The 23,928-nt window shown below is 50.6% G+C and overlaps 1 protein-coding gene across 13 annotated transcripts in view; it reads left to right on the top strand.

Annotated features, from left to right (window-relative positions):
• The window catches only part of GATAD2A (GATA zinc finger domain containing 2A), a 132,035-nt gene that overhangs the window by 75,571 nt on the left and 32,536 nt on the right, over positions 1 to 23,928 (top strand). For 5 of the 13 annotated variants that reach the window (XM_023229575.2, XM_023229579.3, XM_023229576.3 and 2 more), the window contains one exon: positions 11,534 to 11,808. In XM_023229575.2, coding sequence (XP_023085343.1) covers positions 11,540 to 11,808 — 269 coding nt within the window. In that variant the 5' untranslated portion in view covers positions 11,534 to 11,539. Of the gene's footprint in view, positions 1 to 6,306; positions 6,327 to 11,533; positions 11,809 to 23,928 lie in introns of those variants that run through there. The other 8 variants (XM_023229580.2, XM_023229577.2, XM_023229581.3 and 5 more) reach the window with 3 other exon arrangements.

The following is a 23,928-nucleotide window of genomic DNA, read 5'->3' as shown; positions in this document are numbered from 1 at the left end:
AGGAGGCCAGGTGCAGTGGCTCACGCCTGTAATCCCAGCACTTTGGGAGGCTGAGGTGGGTGGATCACCTGAGCTCAGGAGTTTGAGACTAGCCTGGGCAACATGGTAAAATCCCTTCTGTTCCAAAAATACAGAAAATTATTAGCTGGGTGTGTTGGCACCCACCTGTGGTCCCAGCTAGGGGAAGATCGCTTGAACCTGGGAGACGGAGGTTGCAGTGAGCTGAGATCAAGACATTGCCCCCATCCTGGGTGAGAGTGAGAGCCTGTCTCAAAAAATAAAAAAAGAAAAAAGAAAAAACATTTATTGGAGACGAAGTCTCTCTTTATTGCCCAGGCTTATCTTGAATTCCTAGGCTCTAGTGATCCTCCCTCCTCGGCCTCCCAAAGAGTTGGGATTACAGGTGTGAGCTACTGCACCTGCCCCCCCCCACTCCCTTAGAGTTCTGGTTTTGAAACCTACTTTTCTCTGTAGTCCATTCTGCTATAAGGCTGATTTTGGAAAAGTAGATTTGTTCCAACATGATTGATGTGTTAAGAGGACCGTTGAGGTGTAACACAAATGTTGCAATGGTTGCGGCTGGTTTTGTTCAGAAGAAACACTAGGCTAGGGATTGGAAAACTACGGCCCACCAAGTGGTGGCCTGTTTTGGTAAATAAAGTTTAATTCACAGACCCGCCCATTCAGGTATGTACAGTTGGGCCTCCATATCCTTGTGTTTTGTGTCTTTGAGTTCTACCAACCGTGGATTGAAAATATTTGGGGTAAGCCAGGCATGGTGGTATGTGCTTGTAATTCTAGCTACTTGGGAGGCTGAGGCATGGGGATCTCTTGAGTCCAGGAGCTTGAGACCAGCCTGGGCAACGCAGTGGGACCCCATCTCTTAAAGAAATTTTTTGGGGGGGCCGGGCATGGTGACTCACGCCTGTAATCCTAGCACTTTGGGAGGCCGAGGCGGGTGGATTGTCTGAGTTCAGGAGTTCGAGACCAGCCTGGGCAACACAGTGAAACCCCGTCTCTACTAAAATACAAAAAATTAGCCAGGCATGGTGGCGTGTGCTTGTAGTCCCAGCCACTCGGGAGGCTGAGGCAGGAGAATTGCTTGAACCCGGGAGACGGAGGTTGCAGTGAGCCGAGATCATGCCACTCCACTCCAGCCTGGGTGACAGAGCAAGACTCTGGCTCTTAAAAAAAAAATTTTTTTTGGAAGAAAAAAAATGGAAAAAACAGTACAACATAAAATAATACAAATAAAACTATAGTATAACAGCTGTTTACATAACATTTACATTTTATGGAGTATTATAAGTAATCTAGAGGTGACTTACTAAAGCATATGGAAGGATATACATAGGTTGTATGCTAATACTACACCATTGTATATCTGGGATTGAGCATCTGGGAATTTTGGCATCCAAGGGGTTCCTGGAAATAATCCTCCAAGGGTCTCGAGGGAGAGCCATCCTGTCAGAACCACAGAGCTGAGGACTCCTGACAGAGACTAAATGGCCCACAGAGCCAAAATTATTTACTGTGTAGCATTTTAAGAAAAAGTTTGCCAACTCTTGCATTAGATGAATCTAGAAAACTGTTCCCAGTTTAATAGAGCACCTGTGAGTACATGAAATAAAACTGCCCACACCTCAGACATGCACCAAGCCGCCGCGAGGTCCCGCACTTTACGGGCCACACCCCATCCCTTTCTGGGGTCAGACAGCCTCCCTCCAGCAGAAATGGCAACCCACCCGTGCCCACAGCAAGCAGCAGGTCTTCCCCGAGGTGAGGGTCAGACATTCACCATTTGTGTATTTCTCAGCCACTGAGCGTGTATGCAGCTGTGCTGCCCATATATCCACATGTGTCATTGCTTGGGCTCCTATTTTATGTCATAGGTGAAGTTTTGAAGTGCTGTGTCCCTAACCCCCTTATGTCCATAAGCCCTGTGTTTTTATCATATGGGTTTGCATCCTGCAGTGGTTTTTAGGAGTGCTGCCTCTGTTGTGCTACAGCAAAACTTAACCATACTTTGAAGGTAAAGGCAAACACCAGAAGGTTTGCTGTCATTCATGACAATAAAGTCGTAATCACTTAATATCTCATCTGGACCCCTTGGTGTGAGAGGGCAAGGTCAAGCCCAAATTGCCACGGGTGCAGTGTTCCCCTTGTCCTTTGGAGTCTTCAGGTCTGACTTTGAGTGGTTGATGGGGCCTTCTGATGGCTGACCGGATGTTTTCGTGCCTCGGTTTCCCCACCTGCAAAAAGGCGGCTGATGAGTATTTACCTTAGAGGTGGTTGTGGGGTAAATGCTCAATCATTGTTAGGTGTTTTGCCTTTAAAAATTAGAAGATCCCTATGCTTCTATTAATTACAAAGGAGCAATAGATTTGGATCAGACCCTGAGGATCCTCGTGCTGAAAGTGAGTTTGAAGTGTCCGATCCAGTCCCCCAACTCAGAGCACTCCTATCTGTGACACCTCTGTTCACGCACCCAGTATGTACAGCACACCTACTCTCTGACTGACCCTCTTCCAGAAGTGGGGCCACCCCAGGGACACGGACAAGATGTTGTACCTGCTGTCACAGAGTCTGTTATCTGGTAAGTGGTTGGGACTTTCTGAGGGCTCATACCTTCTGGCTGCGGGTTCTTCCCAGGGGCCTCCCAGGGCCGCTTCCATTGCCCCAGGCAGGGCAAGTCTAGATTCAGTCTTGCCTGGAGACATCTGAGAATGGCTGTTCCATCCTCCTTCTCACATGTATGCAGCTCTCCTTTGAGCCCCACCTGTGCCTGTCACTCCAGGTGAATGCAGTTTAAACATGATTAACAAGGGCAGGCGCAGTGGCTCACGCCTGTAATCCCAGCACTTTGGGAGGCTGAGGCGGGTGGATCACGAGGTCAGGAGATTGAGACCATCCTGGCTAACATGGTGAAACCCTGTGTCTACTAAAAAATACAAAAAATTAACCAGGCGTGGTGGCGGGTGCCTGTAGTCCCAGCTACTGGGAGGCTGAGGCAGAAGAATGGCATGAACCCGGGAGGTGGAGCTTGCAGTGAGCCAAGATCATGCCACTGCACTCCAGCCTGGGCAACAGAGCTAGACTCCTTGTCAAAAAAAAAAAAGAATAACAAAAGGCCCTTTGTAGCATACCGTGGAAGGCTCATCAGAGTGGCCACCTAGACAGAGGTGTGGTGGCCTGAGTTCAGACCCAGCCTGGACCTTCACCCAGCCAGACTTCAGTTGCCTGTACCTTGTGGGGTGACACATGCCTGTCTCCAACTCATGCAGGCTCTCAGTGAGAGGCACTTGGCTCCAGCCATCGTGCACCTCCCCACTGCTGGTCTTGTCCTAGGACCACAGCAGGGAGACGATCTCTTAGTCTGGGGTCTTTGAAGGCTCAGGGGGCTCCTAGCCAGCTGGCTGGGCTGGGGTCCATCCTGATAACATGTGAGAGAGAAGATACCTGTATCTCCGGTGTGTCTTTATTTTCAGGCCACCAAGGGTTATGAACCCAGCTTCAGCCAGTGAGTAGTAGACATCTGTTCTCCTTTTGAGAAAGCCTTTAGTTCAGGACTCACCACAGCCTTCCGTTTCTTGGCTTGAGACCCTCCCGGCTCAGCTGCTTGGCGCATGCTGTTCCCCTGGCTGGAACGTCTCACCTGATTCCTTTTCCTGCCCTGGCCTCAGTCTGGGAGACGCCATCTCAGTCCCCATGTCTTGGAGTTTTTGTTTGTTTGTTTGTTTGTTTGTTTGTTTGTTTGTTTTTGAGACGGAGTCTTGCTCTGTCGCCCAGGTGGAGTGCAGTGGCCGGATCTCAGCTCACTGCAAGCTCCACCTCCCGGGTTTATGCCATTCTCCTGCCTCAGCCTCCCGAGCAGCTGGGACTACAGGCACCCGCCACCTCGCCCGGCTAGTTTTTTGTATTTTTTAGTAGAGACGGGATTTCACCGTGTTAGCCAAGATGGGCTCGATCTCCTGACCTTGTGATCCACCTGTCTTGGCCTCCCAAAGTGCTGGGATTACAGGCTTGAGCCACCGCGCCTGGCTCTTGGAGTTTTTGATGCAAGCACTTTACTTGTTTGCTCCTCTTTGCCCTGTAGGGCAACCCCGGGAATCACATGCTTCATGAGGCTAATTTACAGAAACGTAGGCGTAACTCAGCAGTGCATACCAAGCCCATACTGTTTGCTCTACACTGAAAGTGAAGATGAATGGGGAAAAAAAGTTTATTCTATTGAAGAGCTTAACATTGAGTTGCGGGGAGAGAATGAAACTCCTGAGTGGCATGGAGATTGTTGCCAGGGCCCTCATCATAGTCCTGGTGAGGTACGCTGTGGCCTGGTGGTCACTGTGGTAGCCACTCAGAGAGGCTTGTGGCCTATATATAGAAGGCGAGCTGTGGGTATGAGCTGAGGGGTTCAGGTTGACTGTTTAGATTTTGAGAGTCTCTAGCATGTGGCACAGAAGATAGATGATTTAAGTTGCGTGAACATCTTCAGTAAACACTGTGGAAGAAGGGGCAGTGGTACCCTCTCTTGGCCCACTGAAGCTTCTGTGTCCATCTTGTGTCCTTGGTCCTGTGTGTTGGAGTATTGGAGGAGCTGGCCTCCTCCCCCAGCTCTCCAGAGCTTCTCACCCTGGGGAGCCTCCTTCCTCCTCACCTGGATGCGGTACTGTCTTTCTTTGTTAGTTTCTTTCTTTCCTTTTTTTTTTTTTTTTTTTTTTTGAGATGGAGTCTTGCTCTGTCACCCAGGCTGGAGTGCAGTGGCCAGATCTCTGCTCACTGCAAGCTCCGCCTCCCGGGTTACGCCATTCTCCTGCCTCAGCCTCCCGAGTAGCTGGGACTACAGGCGCCTGCCACCTCGCCCGGCTAGTTTTTTGTATTTTTTAGTAGAGACGGGGTTTCACCGTGTTAGCCAGGATGGTCTCGATCTCCTGACCTCGTGATCCGCCCGTCTCGGCCTCCCAAAGTGCTGGGATTACAGGCTTGAGCCACCGCGCCCGGCCTCTTTCCTTTTTTTCTTGAAGAAACAAGGCGTCACTGTGTTGCCCAGGCTGGACTCATACACCTAGGCTCAAGTGATGCTCCTGCCTTGGTCTCCTGAGTAGCTGGGACTACAGGCATGTGCCACTGTGCCTGGCTTCACACTCGTGCTTTTGATTCTTATCCTTAGCAGGTGGGGCTGTTGTTTTATCTGGTTTTCTTTTTTAATCGTTGCTTTCTTTGAGTACAGGACTGATTCATAGTCACTGTTAACAGAAAGAATTCAAGCAATACAGAAATGTTTACTATAGTAAGTGAAAGTTTCTTGATCTACTCTTCAGAGATTACTACTACTGATTTTGGTCCAGTTCCTTTCAGTTTTGATCTTAGTGAAGTTGCTTTCAGTTTTTTCCCCCGTATACACCTGTTTTTAAAAAAACCATGCAGATGGTACTATGCTGTTCTACAACTTTTCTCTCACAGTTCTTTCCATTTTTCTTCACATAGTATTTGGCTGTGAAGTAGGGATGGGGAAACTGAGACTCAGACCTTGTTTCTTTTCTTTTTCTCACTGCAAGCTCCGCCTCCCGGGTTCACGCCATTCTCCTGCCTCAGCCTCCCGGGTAGCTGGGACTACAGGCGCCGCCACCTCGCCCGGCTAGTTTTTTGTAGTTTTTAGTAGAGACGAGGTTTCACCGTGTTAGCCAGGGTGGTCTTGATCTCCTGACCTCGTGATCCCCCCGTCAGACCTTGTTTCTTAAAGAAAAAAGTTTGGGTTGACCGTTTAGAATTTGAGAGTCTCTAGCATGTGGCACAGAAGGTAGATGATTTAAGCTGCGTGGACATCTTTGATAAATACTGTGGAAGAAGGGGCAGTGGCGTCCTCTCTCGGCCCACTGAAGCTTCTGTGTCCATCTTGTGTCCTTGGTCCTGTGATTGATTGACAGGCCTCTCCCCTGGTCCCTGGCCCCTGGCCAGCCAGCGGGTGTGTGATGGAGCTGAGACTAAGTCTTTGTTCCCTGCTGTGTCTAGTTGTAGAAGCTGACTGCTTGGAACACCTGTCTCCCAAGTTAAGTTGTATCTTTTGTACTTGGCCTTAACAAAGTTTGATGTTGAGAAGTCCAGAGCTGCTGTTTCTGGTGTGTCTTCCTTCCGGAATGAGTCCCAGTCACTGTTAACTCAGAGATGTGTGTCAGGAAGTGGCTCGGGCCACAGTTCTGAGCAGATGGAGGTGTCTGTTCTGCATAGGAAGATGTAAGCTTATCAGGCAGGCGCTGCCGATGCCAAAACTTGGCCCACCTGTTCTCTCCTTACCCCCTCCACAGGTCCTTCTGGGCCACAACGAGGTACCTTGGTTTGACTCTTAGGAAGTGGGGGAGCCACTGAAGGGGGTGCAGATCCAGGATGTGACTTCGGGAGCTTCCTCAGGCTATGTTGCCGGGAGGAGAGTAGACAGGGGTTCTGGGTCCAGAGGGCCATCTGTGCTGTGCATCTGTCTCTGTGAAGGGCAGGGCCACAGGGGCGCTCTTGAGGTGGGCACCTGGGCGCAGGCTTGCTGCAGCTGCATGCCTGTAGGGCTCTTGTATCTTGAGTGTTGGGCGCAGCTCACAGCTAGCGAGGCTAGCACCTCGACCCCGTCGTCGTCGTCTGACTCAGCACTGGTTGCTTCATGGGCCCTTCTTCCTGATAGGAGGAGGTGCCCCAAGGTGCCCTGTGCCTCCTGAGGACAGTGGCTGCCCCCAGGTTCAGGGCTCTGCTCCTCAACATCTCCATGGGACTCATCATGGGCCTTGCACTCAGCACATCCAAATTGTAGCCCAACCTTCTTTCCTCACATCTGCTCCTCCCCATCTCAGATAAAGCCAGTCCCACTGGTCCAGTTGCTCAGGCAAAAACAAGTGAAAGAAAGCAACCCCCTCGGGTGTGCCCGTGTCTCCCGGAACTCTGCTCTGTCCCCTTCCCCAGTGTAGCTGTACTGAAGGAACCGCTCCCCTGCCCTGTGGTCCTCCAGCCAGGTGATCCTTTAGAGCAAGCCAGATTCCTCCCCTCCGGTCTGGGCCAGCACTTCCCCCGGTTCACGTCTCTGCTCCGGCCCTGTCTCCTTCAGGGCTGACTTCCGGAGCTGCCCATTTTGCCCAGCCCCCGTCCCTCTGCGTGCTCTGACTGCCCCGTGCTCTGCCTCGTGTCCCCACAGCACCGTCACCAACACCCTCTGTCATTTCGCTCCTTTCCAGCAAGGGGGGCGGATGGTGTTCCCTCTGTCTTGTTCATCACTGAGTCCCCAGCCCACAGTGGAGGCTCGGTGAGCTGCTGTCGGGTGAGGAGGCAGGAAGACGCCTTAAATCCACTCTTGAGAGCATCAGCCCTGCCGCTCCCGCCAGTGCTTTAATCCTCTTACTGCGAAGCCTCACTTTCTTCCTGTCTGAAATAAGAGTTACTATGGGTATGTTAGTGATGGGTGCCATAGATGGCATTTTATGGTAGAGTTAGTATTAGCAGTGCGACCTCAGGGGTTTGGCTTTATGATTTGTGTCTATGTACTTAATTTCTCTTTTAATTATCAAGAGATGCTTACTGGCCTGGTATGCCAGAAGTGTGCTGGGTGCCTTCTCTTTGTCCCCCGAGTCCTCTTTAAGAGTTCCGGTTCCTGCCACAGCATCAGTCAGCCTTTTGGAATTGTTCTAGAACATGTTTTCTGCCTGAGGCTCTCAGGCCAGTTGGATGGTGGCATTTTACGAAAATAAAGCAGCATTTGTATCTGCCCTAAAGCCCATGGAGGTGCTCCCTGTCAGTGCTGCGCTGTGTCTGTGTGGGGTCTCTAGTGTGGCTGAAACCTGCCCTTTTTGGCCCCTAGTTGAGGAGGAGCTGGGCTACGCCCCTACCACCTGCCAGCCCAGTGTGTGGGGATGAGGAGACTAATGCCCACTCAGCCTTGCTGGTGCTGCTCATCTGTGCTGGCCTGCAGCCCGGCCTGGGGTGTTTGGAGAGAATGAGGCGGAGGGTGAGGCTGACCTTCAACCTTGTGTCTCAGGCAGCCCTGGCAGCCTCAGTGCTCTCCTCTTTCAAATGGGCACACTGCTGTTGGGATCCATCTGTGTGGGCAGTAGCCGGCAGAGGATCTCGGCCTCCAGGACGGGGATGCTCTCTGTGCACTGGCAGCTCCCGCACAGGCCTGCCCTGGAACTTCTGCCGCCGGAGCTGCCTTCCCCTCACTCTCCCCTCTCACTGGGAATTTTGAAATGAATCCTCATTTGCCAGTCAGAGTGACCTAGCCTCTTCACCTACTTTTAGGAAGTGTTCTAATGCACCCCCCACTGCTCTTTGCAGGAGTCATCTGTCGCGCTTTCTTCTTCCTGACAACTTTGCTCCTGGGTCTGTGTGGTGGCTGCCAGCCCTGTTGTACTGGGGGCACTGGTCTCACTTGCTTCCAGGAGGGAGGAACCACTCCTTACCGGCACCTGCCCTCCCCAGAAGCAAGTGTCCTGTGGTGGCCAAGGATTGGCCAGTAGCAGGCCCTGTGTCATTGGTCTTGGCAGTGGAGGAGCCTCCTGCCAAAGGAGCCCCCTGCACTTGCGGGGCTGGCCCCGCCCCCTCCAGCTGTGCCTGTCCTTCCTGAGGTGGGGGAGGGGTGCCGCAGGGCCCGGCCCCGCAGTGGCCTGCCTCTGGGAGGCACAGGCACAGGGCAGGCGGGCACTGTGAGGCCAGCCGTCAGTGCTGGGCCTGGGATTGGCAGAGTTCCAGGCCTTAGGCTTCATAGTGAGTGGCTGTGCACCCTGAGTACATGCCGGCCAGCCCTATGCTGAGGACTCTGACCCGCTATCACAATGGGGGGCCCAAGAGGAGAAGTCTCTGGGCCTGGAGGGAGCAGCCCTGCTGGGCATCTGAGGCCCTGCTCTGCCCTGCATCTCTCAGAACCTTTGGGTGGCCTCTGGTCCTATACCAGTGACCACAAAGTGAGGCCATACAGGCACAGCCCCCCTGATATGGCTGTCAGTTCCACCTTGTCCATGTGGGCCGGAGCAGCCGTGAGAACTCATTCAGGGTCTTGGGTTCAGATGGGCTTCATGGAACTGAGCCCAGGGCTTACAGGGCAGGAGGCTGTGCTGGGAGGGGCCCCGCCTGGCTGGAACAGGGGCAGAGTGGGGAGCATGTGGGTTTCTTTGAGTCACAGGGAAGGGTGCTATGTCCTGGAGTTGGAAGTGCATTCTCCCTGTCCACCCGGGGACGTCATCCCCAACAGTAGTTATCAGGCCAGACTGGGAAGCTTCACCCATAGGGTGGGGGCCCTACTTGACTGAGGTCCTGGTCTCCCCTCATCTCTCACCTAGACAGGCTCCTCCCTGCCCTGGGCCTGGGAGTGCACATACCTGCTGTCTAAGGCAGTGCTTGAAGGAGAAATGTCCTACCCCTCCCACAGTGAGGGAAATGAAAGGAGAGGAGGGGACCCAACTCTGAGGGCAGTGACTTATCTGCGGTCTCATAGGAGGTGGGACAGGCAACCTGTTAATGAGTGAGCAGTTCAGATGGGGTTTGTGGGCAAGGCACATCGGAGGAAGGAAGGACAGAGACCATAGAACTTGAGGGCTGAGAGGGACACCGTAGCATTCCTCACCACCTCCAGAGAAGTGAGGCCTTGACCTCCACATTCAACCGTAGTCTTCCTGGGCTCCATTCCATGGAGGAGCTGAGGGGCAGCTGAGCAGGAGCGGGGGCGGGGGTGTACAGGCTGGCCGGGGGGGCAGCGGAGGCTGCACAGTTGGTGTGGGATAGGTGGTAGGTGCAGGCTGGGATGCAGGAGGGGCTGGAGACAGGCGGGGGCGAGTCTGAAAGCCTGTGCCCTTGAGATTTCGGATCTCCCTGCCTCAGCCTGGTCGTGTTAGGGGTCAACCATGGCACCTGGGTGGTGGTGAGAGAGAGACGGGGTAGGGAGGAAGCACAGAGCTGCTCTGGGCTTGTGCAAAGCACACCGGTCGTTTCCTGGCCTTGAGGAGACCCCAGTGTTTTGAGCCGGTGCCCGGGTGCCCTGGCTGGACCACACTGGCATGACACACGTGTAGACGACCTGCTTTCCCTCTGGCTCCAGGAGCATGAAGCAGCTGTTTCTTTCTTTCCTTTCAGTCTGAGTGCATGAGGGGGCACATTTGGGCAGGGCCTTGTGCTATTGCTCATTTGTGAAATTGGCTCCTTTAAGGAAGCTGCAGATGAGTCAGCTCTGGAGCATGTCCCATGGATGGTGACAGGACCCCTGTGTTGCCTTGTGCTGTCCCCAGCCTCCAGACTGGGTCTGCCTGGCTCTACCTGGGAATGCCTTCCTAGGGTGTTTGCCAGTGAGGAAACAAAGACTCTGGCAAGATGAGTGCCCTGCCTGTGAGGACACAGATAGGACCAGAGGGCCTCAGCATGAAGCATGCCACAGGTGTGAATCAGGGTTCTCTGTGGGGCCCAAGTGGGCGCCAACCATCCCATGGAAAACTGTGACACTTCGGGAATTCTACTAGAGCTCAGCTGCTAAATTTCTCTTTTGTTCCCTGGTAAACATTGGGATGCTTTTTTAAGAACCTGACTCTCCCTGTGTCAGTTCCTGTGACCTGTCCTGTTGGGGCGTCGAGGCCAGGGATTGGAGCGGCCCCTTTAAGAGTGCCGGTGTCCCAGACCCTGCTATGGAATGCCAGCCGCCTCCCTGCAGACAGACATCGCTGTGCTGTCGTCCTGTCTCCGTGAGGGTTAACAACACTTCAGCCTGTTGTCTGGAACCGGTTCAGACTGGTTTTCTGGAAAGTGCTTTGTCTCTCCTACTGAATCCTGGGAAGGGTCATGTGGAGCCCAGTGATGTCATGGGATCAAAAACTGACTCAGCTGTTTTTTTCTTCTTTTTCTTTCTTCTTTAAATCAAGATATGTGTGTGCTGCAGGTACAGGGCGGCGGCATGTTGATGGGCCAGGCCTCACCCTACTCAAAGTGTACCTTGCTGGCAACCAAAGGGTTAAACGTGACCCCCAGTCCCCACTCCCCAGAGGTGAGCAGGGAGTGAGGAGACCTCCCTTCACTGAAGGGGAGAAGCTGGGGTTAACTCGAGTCACCACAGTGTAGGGCTAGTCCCAGGCCCTGACCCTGTTCCTGGAACAGTGCAGTCACCGCCCTCCTGGATTCCAGACATTGCAGGTGCTCAAAATCCCAAAGGCAGGTAGTTCAGATCTAGAACAACTTTTCGTCTGTTTGCTGTTGAGCCTTTCCTTGCTGATAAGCAGCTGCCTTCCACTGCTCCTGTCCAGCTCCCTGCTGCCTCTCGCCCCCAACCGGGCAGGGTGTAGCTTGGCTCCACCAATGTTCAGCCACACGGTGGAGGCTGGGGACATCCCCATCCTGCCTCGCGTTCCTCAAGGCAGTGATGAAATGTCCTGGGGATGCTTTTCTGGGCCCTGCGTTTGTTGTACATTCTTTTGCCATCCTCCCATAGGGAGGAAAACACTGAAAGCAACAGTGAAAAGTTTCCAAGAAGGTGGCACCTTCGTTGCACCCAGTTAAAATGTTGTGTCTTCTCCTCCCTCCCAAGTTCAGAATGACCGAAGAAGCATGCCGAACACGGAGTCAGAAACGAGCGCTTGAACGGGACCCAACAGAGGACGATGTGGAGAGCAAGAAAATAAAAATGGAGAGAGGATTGTTGGCTTCAGATTTAAACACTGACGGAGACATGAGGGTGACACCTGAGCCGGGAGCGGGTCCAGCCCAAGGATTGCTGAGGGCAACAGAGGTCACGGCCGTGGCCATGGGCAGAGGCGAAGGGCTGGTGGGCGATGGACCCGTGGACATGCGCACCTCACACAGGTGAGTGGGAGGAGCCAGCGGGAGGGGCTGGAACCTGGAGACAGGCCCAGTGTGCCCAGACTGGGGCCGGCCACACTCCAGGCCTGTTGGTAATAGCTTGGTGGGGTTGTGGAGATGGCTGTAGGCTCAGCTCGGGCATCACCCCCCCCGGCAGCTGTGCTGTTGTGGCCATTCCAGGGCCCCAGGTCCCAGCTGCAAGTAACACTGGGTGTGGGTCTCACAGGAGGAGGAGAGGCACATTCCATCAGCTCCCCTGCCATCAGTAGGCCTTTGCCACCCATGCGCCTGCTGTCTGTCTAACTTGGTGCTTTTGATTTGTAGGGACACTTGAGGTTTTCATTTGGTTATGCTTCCCTGCTTTTCAGATCTGGGGATCAGAGGGCCAGGGATGCTACACCTGCCTTGGTCACTTGGCTAGGGATAGAGTCGGGAGCCCAGCTGGGTACAGGGTGCTCACTTGACTCCACGTTCACTAGGTTCTGGTCTTCAGCTTGCTCTGTTGGTTTGTCCTTAGTCAACACTGGTTACTTCAAGAGTGACTTTCCTCATATTCATCTTTTGTGAGTCTCTTAAGGTAAAAGCTTGAAATAAAAATAAGACCCAATCTACCACCCATTTCTTGACTTCAAAACCTTCGTTTTTCTCTGTAAAGAGAAATTCAGACCCAGCACCTGCTCTTACATCAACCTCCTTGGAGCTCTGCAGAATGTTCATGCCCATACACCCACTGAGGGCTGTGGTGTGGCCACAGCTCCCCAGCTGGCCCTGTGACAGACTCCTCTGTGGCCCATTGTTCTCTCTCTTTCACCACCCACTGGAGTCTTCTCCCTGTGGAGGGTCTGTCTCTCTATGCCTGTACGTAAGTGACAGCTGGTGGCTCCTCACCTTTCCGTGTCAACTAACCCCAGAGGGTGACCTCAGCCTCAAGTCTTATGTCAGATTCGTTTTTGGAACCCAAACTGTTGGGATCCTGAGGACTTCAGAGATCATCTGATGTTCATAGCATTTAAAATGGGAAGATAAATGGGAAAACCCGAGCCCACTCCTGTTGACAAAGCCTCCTGGTGTGAGGAAACACACTTTGTGGTCCTGCTGTCCAAAGAGGGCTTTTCTATCTGGCTCTGCTGTTTGCAGTCCCCATTCTAAAACCAAGGTCCTCTTCTAAAGTTCCATAAATGAAACTGTAGGTCCAAGTCTCCTTTCCCTTTCTCTGACTGTGTTTTCAGCTGTAGACCAGTCCATGACAGCTCAGCAGGGGTGAGCAGTGAGGGGCTGGTGTGGAGTCAGGGCAGAAAGAGGAGGAGTCCATGCTCATGGTGCAGTCCATGTGCATGGGGTCCCTCGTGCATTCCTGGGCTCCTGGCATGCATTTTCTCCTGTAATCACCATGTTCCCCTGCAGGGTAGGCCAGTGGATTGTGAGGGAGAGGTTAAGTGTTAAAGAAACTCAGAGTTGGCTGGGCGCGGTGGCTCACGCCTGTAATCCCAGCACTTTGGAAGGGTGAGGCGGGTGGATCACGAGGTCAGGAGGTTGAGACCATCCTGGCTAACATAGTGAAACCTCGTCTGTACTAAAAATACAAAAAATTAGCCGGGCGTGGTGGTGGCGGGCGCCTGTAGTCCCAGCTACTCGGGAGACTGAGGCAGAATGGCGTGAACCTGGGAGGCGGAGCTTGCAGTGAGCCAAGATCGCGCCACTGCACTCCAGCCTAGGCAACAGAACAAGACTCCGTCTCAAAAAAAAAAAAAAAAAATAAAAGAAAATCAGAGTTGGCCGGGCGCGGTGGCTCACACCTGTAATCCCAGCAGTTCGTGGGGCCAAGGCGGGTGGATCACGAGGTCAGAAGATAGAGACCATCCTGGCTAACACGATGAAACCCCGTCTCTACTAAACAAAATACAAGAAATTAGCCAGGCATGGTGGCGGGCACTTGTACACTTGTAGTCCCAGCTACTCGGGAGGCTGAGGCAAGAGAACGGCGTGAGCCCAGGAGGCAGAGCTTGCAGTGAGCTGAGATCATGTCACCGCACTCCAGCCTGGGCGACACAGTGAGACTCCATCTCAAAAAAAAGAAACTCAGAGTTCAGGCCCAAACCCAAATACTTTCTATTGTCAAAGCCGGGGGCTGCACTGGGCCTCTTGGTGTCTTTCCTCACTGGGTCATTGCCTTCCAAACTGAGAAGATGCAACATTGTTGCCTGCAGTCGATTGTGTTGATGACAGTAAAGGAAGGAAGCAGGGGACGGAGATGAACGCAAGTGCTGGTGGTGCTGGTGTCAGGGCCCTCCTGGAGCACTGAGACACCCAGGGCATTTGTGAAGCAGTGTGAGAGCGAGCAAAGAACCCAGCTCACAGGCCAGCAGGCAGCGTTGGGGTCACATCACACACACTGCCTGATCCTGAGCAGAGATCTTAGCCTGTGTTTCTTCATTTGTAAGATGAGCAATCATCTCTGCCTTGCAGGTTGATTGTATGCCAGGTAACGTGTACCAAGAATCAGCCTCCATGTTTGGTGTCTAGTGAGGAAGGTGACTGACTCTGTGTTGGTGACAACTTCCCTTCAGTCTTTAACTTTACTCAAAAAGAGATGTCACGTGTATGCCTAGTGTCTCCCCAAATTCTCACACTGTTTTGTGTCGTTCTTTGGAAAAGTACAGATGTGAGTTTCGACAGAATCACAGCATCATGTCCAGCCCAGAGCCATTCTAAAACTAATCCATTCTGGAGCACATGGCTCTGATTTCTTCTAATACCTTCAAATGAAGGTATTAAAGAAGTCTTCGGATTCTTCTTGGGAGTGTCCAGCTTGGAGCACCCCTTGGGAGTCTCCCTTTAGTGCACAGTGTGGTGGTTTTCTCAATTCCCAGGTTGGTTTTCAGTCCTTCATAGGGCACATCTGTATCAATCCACAGTTTAAGTTAGCTGAAGCTCTTTGGCTTAAGATTCAGTGTCTTTTAAGACTGACGTGCCGATTTTAAACTGTCATGCCAATAGAATTTAATTTTCGTTCTTTAACTTCTCAATTGAAGTATAGCATATGTAATGAAAAGTGCACATGTGAGCCACTAGATACACTTTGACAAACTGAACACAACCTCATAACCCTAATCAAGGAACAAAATGTTATAGACCGGGCATAGTGGCTCATGCCTATAATCTCAGCACTTTGGGAGGCTGAAGTAGGCAGATTGCTTGAGGACAGGAGTTCGAGACCAGCCTGGCCAACATAGCAAAACGCCGTCTGTACTAAAAATACAAAAATTAGCTAGGCATAGGGGACTGCCCTTGTAATCCCAGCTACTCGGGAAGCTGAGGCATGAGAATCGCTTGAACCTGGGAGACAGAGGTTGCAGTGAGCCAAGATTGCACCACTGCACTCCAGCCTGGATGACAGAGTGAGACTCCCTCTCACTTAAGAAACAAAGAGAAACGAGGCTGGGTGCAGTGGCCCATGCCTGTAATCCCAGCACTTTGGAAGGCCGAGGCAAGCAGATCACGATGTCAGGAGATCGACACCATCCTGGCTAACTTGGTGAAACCCTGTCTCTACTAAAAATACAAAAAAATTAGCCGGGCATGGTGGTGGGTACCTGTAGTCCCAGTTACTCGGGAGGCTGAGGCAGGAGAATGGTGTGAACCTGGGAGGCGGAGCTTGCAGTGAGCTGAGATCATGCCACTGCACTCCAGCCTGGGGACAGAGTGAGACCCCGTCTCAAAAAAAAAAAAGTTGTTAGCACTTCTGAAGCCCCCTCATGCTCGCTTGCTGTCACTGTCCTCCAAGGGTAATCACGTTCTTGACAATGCCAATTAGATTTTCCTTTTTGGTACTTTAAATAAGTGGGATTATATATTGTGTACCTTTTATCTTCCTGCTTTCACTCAACATTGTGAGATTTACCCATATTGTTGAGCATACCAGTAGTTAATCCATTTTCACTGCTGTATAGTATTCTGTTTATAGGGTTTCTATTTTCTAGTTTTCAGAACTACCGTTTTTTTCTTTCATGCTATCTTATTACCGTCTTATGACCCAATTTGGGCATATTGAAAGCTACAGGCAGTTTCTAATGGCTTATAGGAGAGAGAATTTCCTTTTTCTTTAGTGGCTGGTGAATTGGAATCATAAAAAAATATATATGTGTGCATGTGTGTGTGTAGTATACATATTACTATGGTGGGATGATTTGGAGCATGCAGAGGCAGATACAGTGGTAGAATCAGCTTTCTCCCTCCCTCTTTTACTCCCCTCCCTCTCTCTCTTTAACTCAGCAGTTTTTCTTAGTTTCCCAACTTGTGTGGGTGTTTTATATTCCATATAAATTGAGGGTGGAGGGCAACTTCTGGTTGTGTTGAGAGATTGGCAGAATTGACAAAAGCAAAATGAAACAATCTCAGCATTCTGGAAAGATTGAGCAGGGGCATACAACAATCTGAGAAGTATTTATGCCTATAACTGCTGAACTTCAGGTGAGAACAGTGAGACTATGGCATTTGTCCTGGAGCTATTCCCATGCCCTCTCCCTTCTGTTTGGTAAAGAGGTTCTGTCCAGTCACTGTCAGCTGTGAGGACCAACAGCTTCTCTGTTTAGAGTGGTAACAAACCTGCCTGTGGTCTTGGAGAGAGGCAGGTAAGGATAGACAGCGGCTCTGTTTTAGCCCAAGACTGGGGTAAGATAGAAAAACTATTTGAAGAAATAATGGACAAAAACATACTTGAGGAGAACCTCATCCAGGAAGGCCAACAAACCCTAAATAGCGTAAGTACAAAGAGATCTTGACCTGGATGCATCATAGTCAAACTGTAGAAAGCCAAAGAAAAAAAGAAAATCTTGAAAGTAACGAGAAAAACAGCTCAGCAAGTCTGGGGAGCATTAATAAGATGAACAGCTGACTTCTGACTTGAGACAGTGGAAAAAAAGGAATTGAATGATATTTTAAGTATCCAAAGAAGAAAACTGCCAACCCAAAATTCTATAGCCAGTAAAAACAGTCCTTCAAAAATGAAAGCAAAAAAGACATTGTCAGGTAAACAAGACGGAAGGAATCCATTGCTGGTAGACCTGCCAGTCCTTCAGTGTGAAAGGAAATGACACGTTGGCAACTTGAGTCTATGCGAAGAAATAAAGGACACTGGAAATGGTAAATGCATGGGTTAACCGGAAAGACTTAACTAGTTCTGCAGTCTGGAAGCCAACCAAAGGCTTAGAATGATCTGTTGGGTTTATAATATCCACAGATAAAATATATGTGATATTAGTACAAAAGATGGGGAATGAAATGGAGCAAAATTTCTGCATCTTACTGGAATCAAGTTAGCATCAATCTTACATAGATTATGGTTAAGATGCTTACTGTAATGCCTAGAGCACCTAAGAACAAAATATCTTTAAAATATAGTTTTTAAAAAGACAGATCATCAGAAGAATTAAAGTTGTACACTAAAAAATATTTAACATGAAAGAAGGTAGTTTCTTTATTCACTGAGAAATAAACAAAAAAGAGGACACGTAGAAAACAAACAACAAAATGGCAAATGTCAATCCAGCCATGTCAACAATGCAGTAACTGTAAAGGACCTAAATACCCCAATCAAAAGGCCAAACTCAGTGTAAAGAAGCAAGATTAAGGCCGGGCGCAGTGGCTCACACCTGTAATGCCAGCACTTTGGGAGGCCAAAGTGGGCAGGTCACAAGGTCAGGAGTTTGATAGCAGCCTGGCCAACATGGTGAAATCCTGTCTCTACTAAAAATACAAAAATTAGCCGGGCATGGTGGTACGCACTTGTAGTCCCAGCTATTTGGTTGGGAGGCTGAGGCAGGAGACTCATTTGAACCCGCGAAGCGGAGGTTGCAGTGAACTGAGATCATGCCACTGTACTCCAGCCTGGGCGACAGAGTGAGACTGTCTCAAAAAAAAAAAAAACAAAAAAACAAGATTCAGCTTAATTATATGTTGTTTATGAGTGACACCCCTTAGATTCAAGGAATAATGCAAAAGGATGGGAAAAGAGATACCATAAGTGACAGTTTGAGAGCTGGAGTAACTGTATTAATAAGAGATAAAAGACACTTTAAGACAAAAAATATTACTAGAGCCAAACTGCAACCTTTTTTTTATTGTTGTTGTTGTTGAGACAGAGTCTCACTGTCACCCAGGCTAGAGTGCGGTGGCACGATCTCAGCTCACTGCATCCTCTGCCTCCCGGGTTTCAGTGATTCTCCCGCCTCAGCCTCTTGAGTAGCTGGGACTACAGGTGCCCGCCACCACGCCCGGCTAATTTTTTGTATTTTTAGTAGAGACAGGGTTTCACCATGTTGGCCAGGCTGATCTCAAACTCCTGACCTTGTGATCTGCCTGCCTCAGCCTCCCAAATTCCTGGGATTATAGGCATGAGCCACCGTGCCCAGCTGCGACATTTCATATAATATTTCAGGAAGACTTAACAGTCAGCAGAGCCCCAAAATACCTGAAACATAAACTTGATAGGATTGATGGAAATTAATCAGTTATAGTTAAGAGATTTCAATATCCCACTCTTGATAATTGGTAGAACATCTAGACAAAATCGGCAAGGTATGGAGGACTTGAAGAACATTATTAACTCACTTAGCCTGACTGACATATATAGAGTACCTGGTGAATGCAGAATACATCCTCTCAAGTGTAGGTGAACATTCTCCATTGAGCATACACTGGACCATAAAACAGGGCTCTAGTATAGCTGTTAAAAAAAAAAAAACAAAAAGGAAGTAAAGTGTTGACAAGGATGTGTAGGAACTGGAATTCCTTATACATTGCTGGTAGGAATGTAAAATAGCCCAGATAGTTTCTTACAGAGTTAGATGTAAACTTACCATATGACTTAGCAATTTATCCAAGAGAAATGAAAATGTGCCCACACAGACAGGTACATCTGCAGCAGCATGATTCATACTGGTCGAAAAGTGGAAGCAGGGCCAAGTGCAGTGGCTCACGCCTGTAATCCCAGCATGTTGGGAGACTGAGGCAGGCAGATCACCTGAGGTCAAGAGTTTGAGACCAGCCTGGCCAACATGGTGAAACCCCGTCTTTACTAAAAATACAGAAATTAGCCAGGTGTGGTGGTGTGCATCTGTAGTCCCAGCTACATGGGAGGCTGAGGCAGGAGAATTGCTTGAACCTGGGAGGCGGAGCTTGCATTGCGCCCAGATTGTGCCGCTGCACTCCAGCCTGGCAACAGAACAAGACTCCATCCCAAAAAAACAAAAAAACATGGAAGCAACCCAGTGTCCCATGGATAAAACAAACCTGCTACCTCTATACGCCAGATTACTGTTCAGATTTATAAGGAATAAACTACTCATGTGTGCCATAACATGGCTGAATCTCAGACTTACCACGCTAAGGGGAAACAGTAGACCCAGGAACTACTCGTTGTATAATTTCACTTACAGGGCATGTACCCCCAAAAAACAAATTTATTTGAGAGATGGAAAGTGACCAGTGGTTGACTAGGACAGGGCTGGGGGTGGGTGGTAGCAGTGATTAACAGCAGCACATGGGCACATTTTGGGAAGATGGAAATGTTTTAAGATTGTATTGTGGCGATGATTGCACAAATTTACTGAAATCATTGAATTGTACTCTTACGGTGGCTGAATTTTGCGGTATGTAAAGTATACCTCAATATGGATGTTAAAAATAAATAATTAAATGAAGGTTAAAACAGTTTGGTTTCTGTTCTGGCATCCATAAATGTGCACACAGAAAAACAAAACCCTCAGAGGTAGAAGTTGTGAGTCTGTTGGTTTTGTGAGGCCAATCCAAAGGTCATGGGCATGTGCTGCCCCCATGCTGAGCCCGGACTGTCAGATGAGTCTGGAGCTGGCAGGCAGAGGAAGCTGCTTTTGGTTCTCTGTTTTTTGGAGTTGGTCTTGGGCCGTTGGCCAGACAGGAGTGCAGTGGTGCGGTAATAGCTCACTGCAGCCTTGAACTCCTCGGCTCAAGCCACGCAAGTAGCTGGGACCATAGGTGCATGCTACCACACCCGGATAGGTTTGTTTTTGGTTCTTTTAAAAAAATTTTTTTCTGTAGAGATGGGGTTTATTATGTTCCCCAGACTGGTCCTGAACTCCTGATATCAAGTGATCCTCCTGCCTCAGCCTCCCAAAGTGCTGGGATTATAGGTGAGCCACGGCACCTGGCTGGTTCTGTCTGTTTTATTTCTGTGATAAGTAGCAGATCCAGTCCTGCACTTTGCTATAGAGGAGAGTCTCTTTCTGTCACATGATTGATCTTCAGAAGTAACTGGCCACACCCAGACGTAAATAGCTTGATTTCTTTTCTTTTCTTTTTCTTTTTCTTTTTTTGAGATGGAGTTTCATTCTTGTTGCCCAGACTGGAGTGCAGTGGCGTGGTCTCACCTCACTGCAACCTCTGCCTCTCAGGTTCAAGCGTTTCTCCTGCCTCAGCCTCTCGAGTGGCTGGGATTACAGGCACCTGTCACCACGCCTGGCTAATTTTTGTATTTTTAGTAGAGACAGGGTTTCACCATGTAGGCCAGGCTGGTCTCAAACTCCTGACCTCAGGTGATCTGCCCGCCTCAACCTCCCAAAGTGCTGGGATTACAGATGTGAGCCACTGCACCTGGCCTTGATTTTTTTGTTGTTGTTTGGATGGAAGAGCATGTTGCTCGGTAAAAGTGCGGCTCTTCTCCAGGGGTCCTGCAACTGAAAGGTAAGGACTGAGGGTCGCTCAGTCACCTCGGGCCTGCATGGGGTGAGGGAATGAGAACTCTGTGAATGGCCACACCTCACTGAGGATGTGTTTATGTGTACCTTTTCTGAGGTGTCAACTCTTTCTGGATTGTCAGTGGTCCAGGATGAGACCTGCTGTGTGTCAGGTACTGTGTTGGAGTGGTGGAGAGGTAATCAAGACAGGATCTGATTCATGCATCTATTTTTTGGAAGACCATGTCGTGAAGGAAAGTGCAGAGGTCTTGGAAAGAAGGACTTGCCATTGGTGGTGTGGCTCACCTTCTCCATTTCCTTATTTCACCTGGGAGGAGACTGGGCTGTGGCTTCCGTGGTCCATGGATTGGGCAGACTTTAACACAGCCTAGGTGGATGTCTGGCAAGTGTCCTCCTGTTAGTGGCATGTGGCGTTCAGGCAGCTCTTGTGTCTTCCTCTTCGCTCCCCACCTCCTCTTGTACCATGAGACTTGTCTGCTGTGGGAGGAGGCAGCACATGGACCAAAGGCCTGGCCCATGGTGCGGACAGGGCAGGCTGGGATGTGTGTTCCTTGGCCACTTTGGGGCTCAAAGTAGCATCTGTGCTGTTAGATCTGATCTTGGCTTTAGTTCTTTTTGGCCTTCAGCTCCCTGGTCAAGCACTTGTGGCCAGTGACCGTAAAACGCACTGGAAATGCAGTCTGTTTACTAGGCCTGCAAAGCCAGTCGCAGTTGTTGACGCTGGTGTCCTTGATGACAATTAGAATCATTGCTGTTGTCTTTCTTTTTAGAATTTGGCAGTCACCAAGCGGGCAGTGGGGTGGCGCATCGGTGTCACTTCCCTGCCCAGAGAATGCACTGGGTGATCATTTGATGTGAAGACAGGTCAGGCCGCCTACCACGGTGAGCATGCGTGCCCATCATTAAAATGTATGTTAGGCCGGGCGCGGTGGCTCACGCCTGTAATCCCAGCACTTTGGGAGGCTGAGGCGGGCAGATCACGAGGTCAGGAGATCGAGACCATCCTGGCTAACACAGTGAAACCCTGTCTCTACTTAAAACACACACACAAAAATTAACCCGGCGTAGTGGCGAGCACCTGTAGTCCCAGGTACTTGGGAGGCTGAGGCAGGAGAATGGCAAGAACTCGGGAGGCGGAGCTTGCAGTGAGCCCAAATCTTGCTACTGCACTCCAGCCTGGGCGACAGAGCAAGACTCTATCTCAAAAAAAAAAAACAAAAACAAAAACAAACAAACAAAACTAACACATCAAGCCTTCCAAAAGCAAAAACAAAAAACAAATCAGAAAGTAATGTGATATTGCTTCCTCCTGTACATCCAGCCACCCAGTTGTCCAGAACGTGGGAGTGTGGACAGCTTTGTTTTGTTCCGTGCCAAAATGGGGCCAGCTGCAAAAGTGTGCATTGGTTGTCTAATTTTTCCAAGATGACTCTGAGGATCATGGATAGAGTCCTTGCTGTTTGGGCAGATACTTTTTACAGGGAAGGGAGAGGAGGGTGAAGTTGACACCAGAATTGCTTCCCCTCCCCCGCCACATGAGCATGGGGCTCCCCTGGTATGCCCGAGACGATGAGTTCTGACTCACGCATGCACCTGTGAGTCAAACCCTGATTTAGGTCACAAACTTTATCACTGCCCAGAAACCTTTCCATCCCACTCCAGAAGGGCCCTCACGCACCCCCAGCCTTTCCTGTTTTGGTGCTTCCCCTCATGAGACTGGTCTTGCCTCTTTTCCGGTTTTCTGGGGATGCACTCAGAGTCAGTGCTCTTTGGGGTCCGGCTTTCTTCTGAGTGTTTTGGGATTTGCCTCTGGTGTGTATTGGTGTGCCTCTGAGTGGTGTGCACAGGGCACTTCTCGCCTGTCAGTAGACATCTGTGCAGCCTCCAGTTTGGGGCTGGTGTGAGCACCCGTTGCTGTGCAGGTCCCTGCAGATGTCTCTTTGTAGCATGGGTCAGCATTTCTCTTGATAAACACTTGGGTTGAACTGCAGGGTTACAAATTGTGTGTGTGGTTAGTCGTTTTAAAGAAATGACTAGGCTTTTCCCCCAAAACGGTCTATGCTCTTCACACTCACAGGCATGGCAGTCCAGCACACCATTTTCACTTGTTCTCAGTCTTTATAGTTTTAGCCACTGGGTCTACAGAGAGGTCAGGGTCCAGACTCTGGCATACATGTGTGGCTGTGTCTTACGCCCATCACCCTTGCCCCTCTGAGGGAAGCACGAGGCCAGGCAGAAGATCCCACTGCCCCTTGTGCTAGTCAGTCACATAGCGGATGCTTGGACAGTCGTTGGTGCCACAGAACCCCTATCATCATTGTGTTGGCTGCCTGTGTATGGGTGGAGGGGTGGCTTCACAGCGATGTGCAGAGCTGAGCTTCTACCCCCTGCTCTCAGGACTATGCCTCCCCGCAGCTGCGCCCGGCCCGCCGGCCGGCTGTCTGCAGGAATGCACGTCCTTGAATGAGATGGACGATGGACTAATGTGGCACAGCTGTCGACATGAGGGCTCGGGAAAGGGCTGGGTTCTCACAGCCCAGGGCCATGGTTTGTGGGCCTCACACTGACTGCCTCCTGCAGCCCTCTTGTCAGGGATTGAACCCCTAAATCCCTCATCGGGGTGCCAGAGCTCTGGAAGTCCCGCAACAAGAAGCCTTTTACCCTTCGTGTGACCACCGGCCCGTCCCAGAGTCAGGATCCAGACAAGGGGCTCCAGGGTGGGTTACTCTGTGGGCGGCTCTCTGGAGCCCCCTCCTCCGCTGCTCCAGCCCCTCCCCAGCACCTGTTGAGGGCTGGCTGCTGCCTTTCACTTGCTAATTCTCTGTCTGCTGCTGGGCAACTTCCAGGAGAGGCTGGGTGGCCCCAGGGAGCGCCTTCACCAGCTCCGACTAGAAATCCACAGCCTACGGGCATTTCTTAGCTGCTCTTGGGAACTGAGAGGTATGTTCCCTTGGGAATCTGTTTGTGTGCTCCCTTCCCTGCCTTAGCTGCTGCCCCTCCAAACCTCAGTGGCCACTGTCTGTCTCCTCTTTGTTCTCTGTGTCACCCCTTTCCTGCAGGTTCCTCGTCCCATTTCCCTTTATTTGGGACTCTATCTAATCCCAGAAATCGCTGAAATGTGAGGGGTCCACCTGTACTTCTAAGAATCGTTAGATTATTTAGGGGCACCAGGATAATAGACTGCACTGTTTCTAACTCCCCAAGTCCTCAGCTCACATGAGGGCCGTAGCATGAGCCAGCCTGGTGCCAGGTAAAAGAGCATCGCTCCTGGTCCTCCTGAACTTCCGGCTTCTCCAAGGTGTTGCCAGCTCTTTGTTGCCTTTAGACGCCCTCCTCTGGTCATGGAGGGGACCTCGGGATCCCTGACTTTGAAATGGGGCTTCTCTGTTGG

Source organism: Piliocolobus tephrosceles, chromosome 21, assembly GCF_002776525.5.
Source record: "Piliocolobus tephrosceles isolate RC106 chromosome 21, ASM277652v3, whole genome shotgun sequence".
In the NCBI taxonomy this organism is placed as follows: Eukaryota; Metazoa; Chordata; class Mammalia; order Primates; family Cercopithecidae; genus Piliocolobus; species Piliocolobus tephrosceles.
This window is presented reverse-complemented; position numbering and strand designations above follow the sequence as displayed.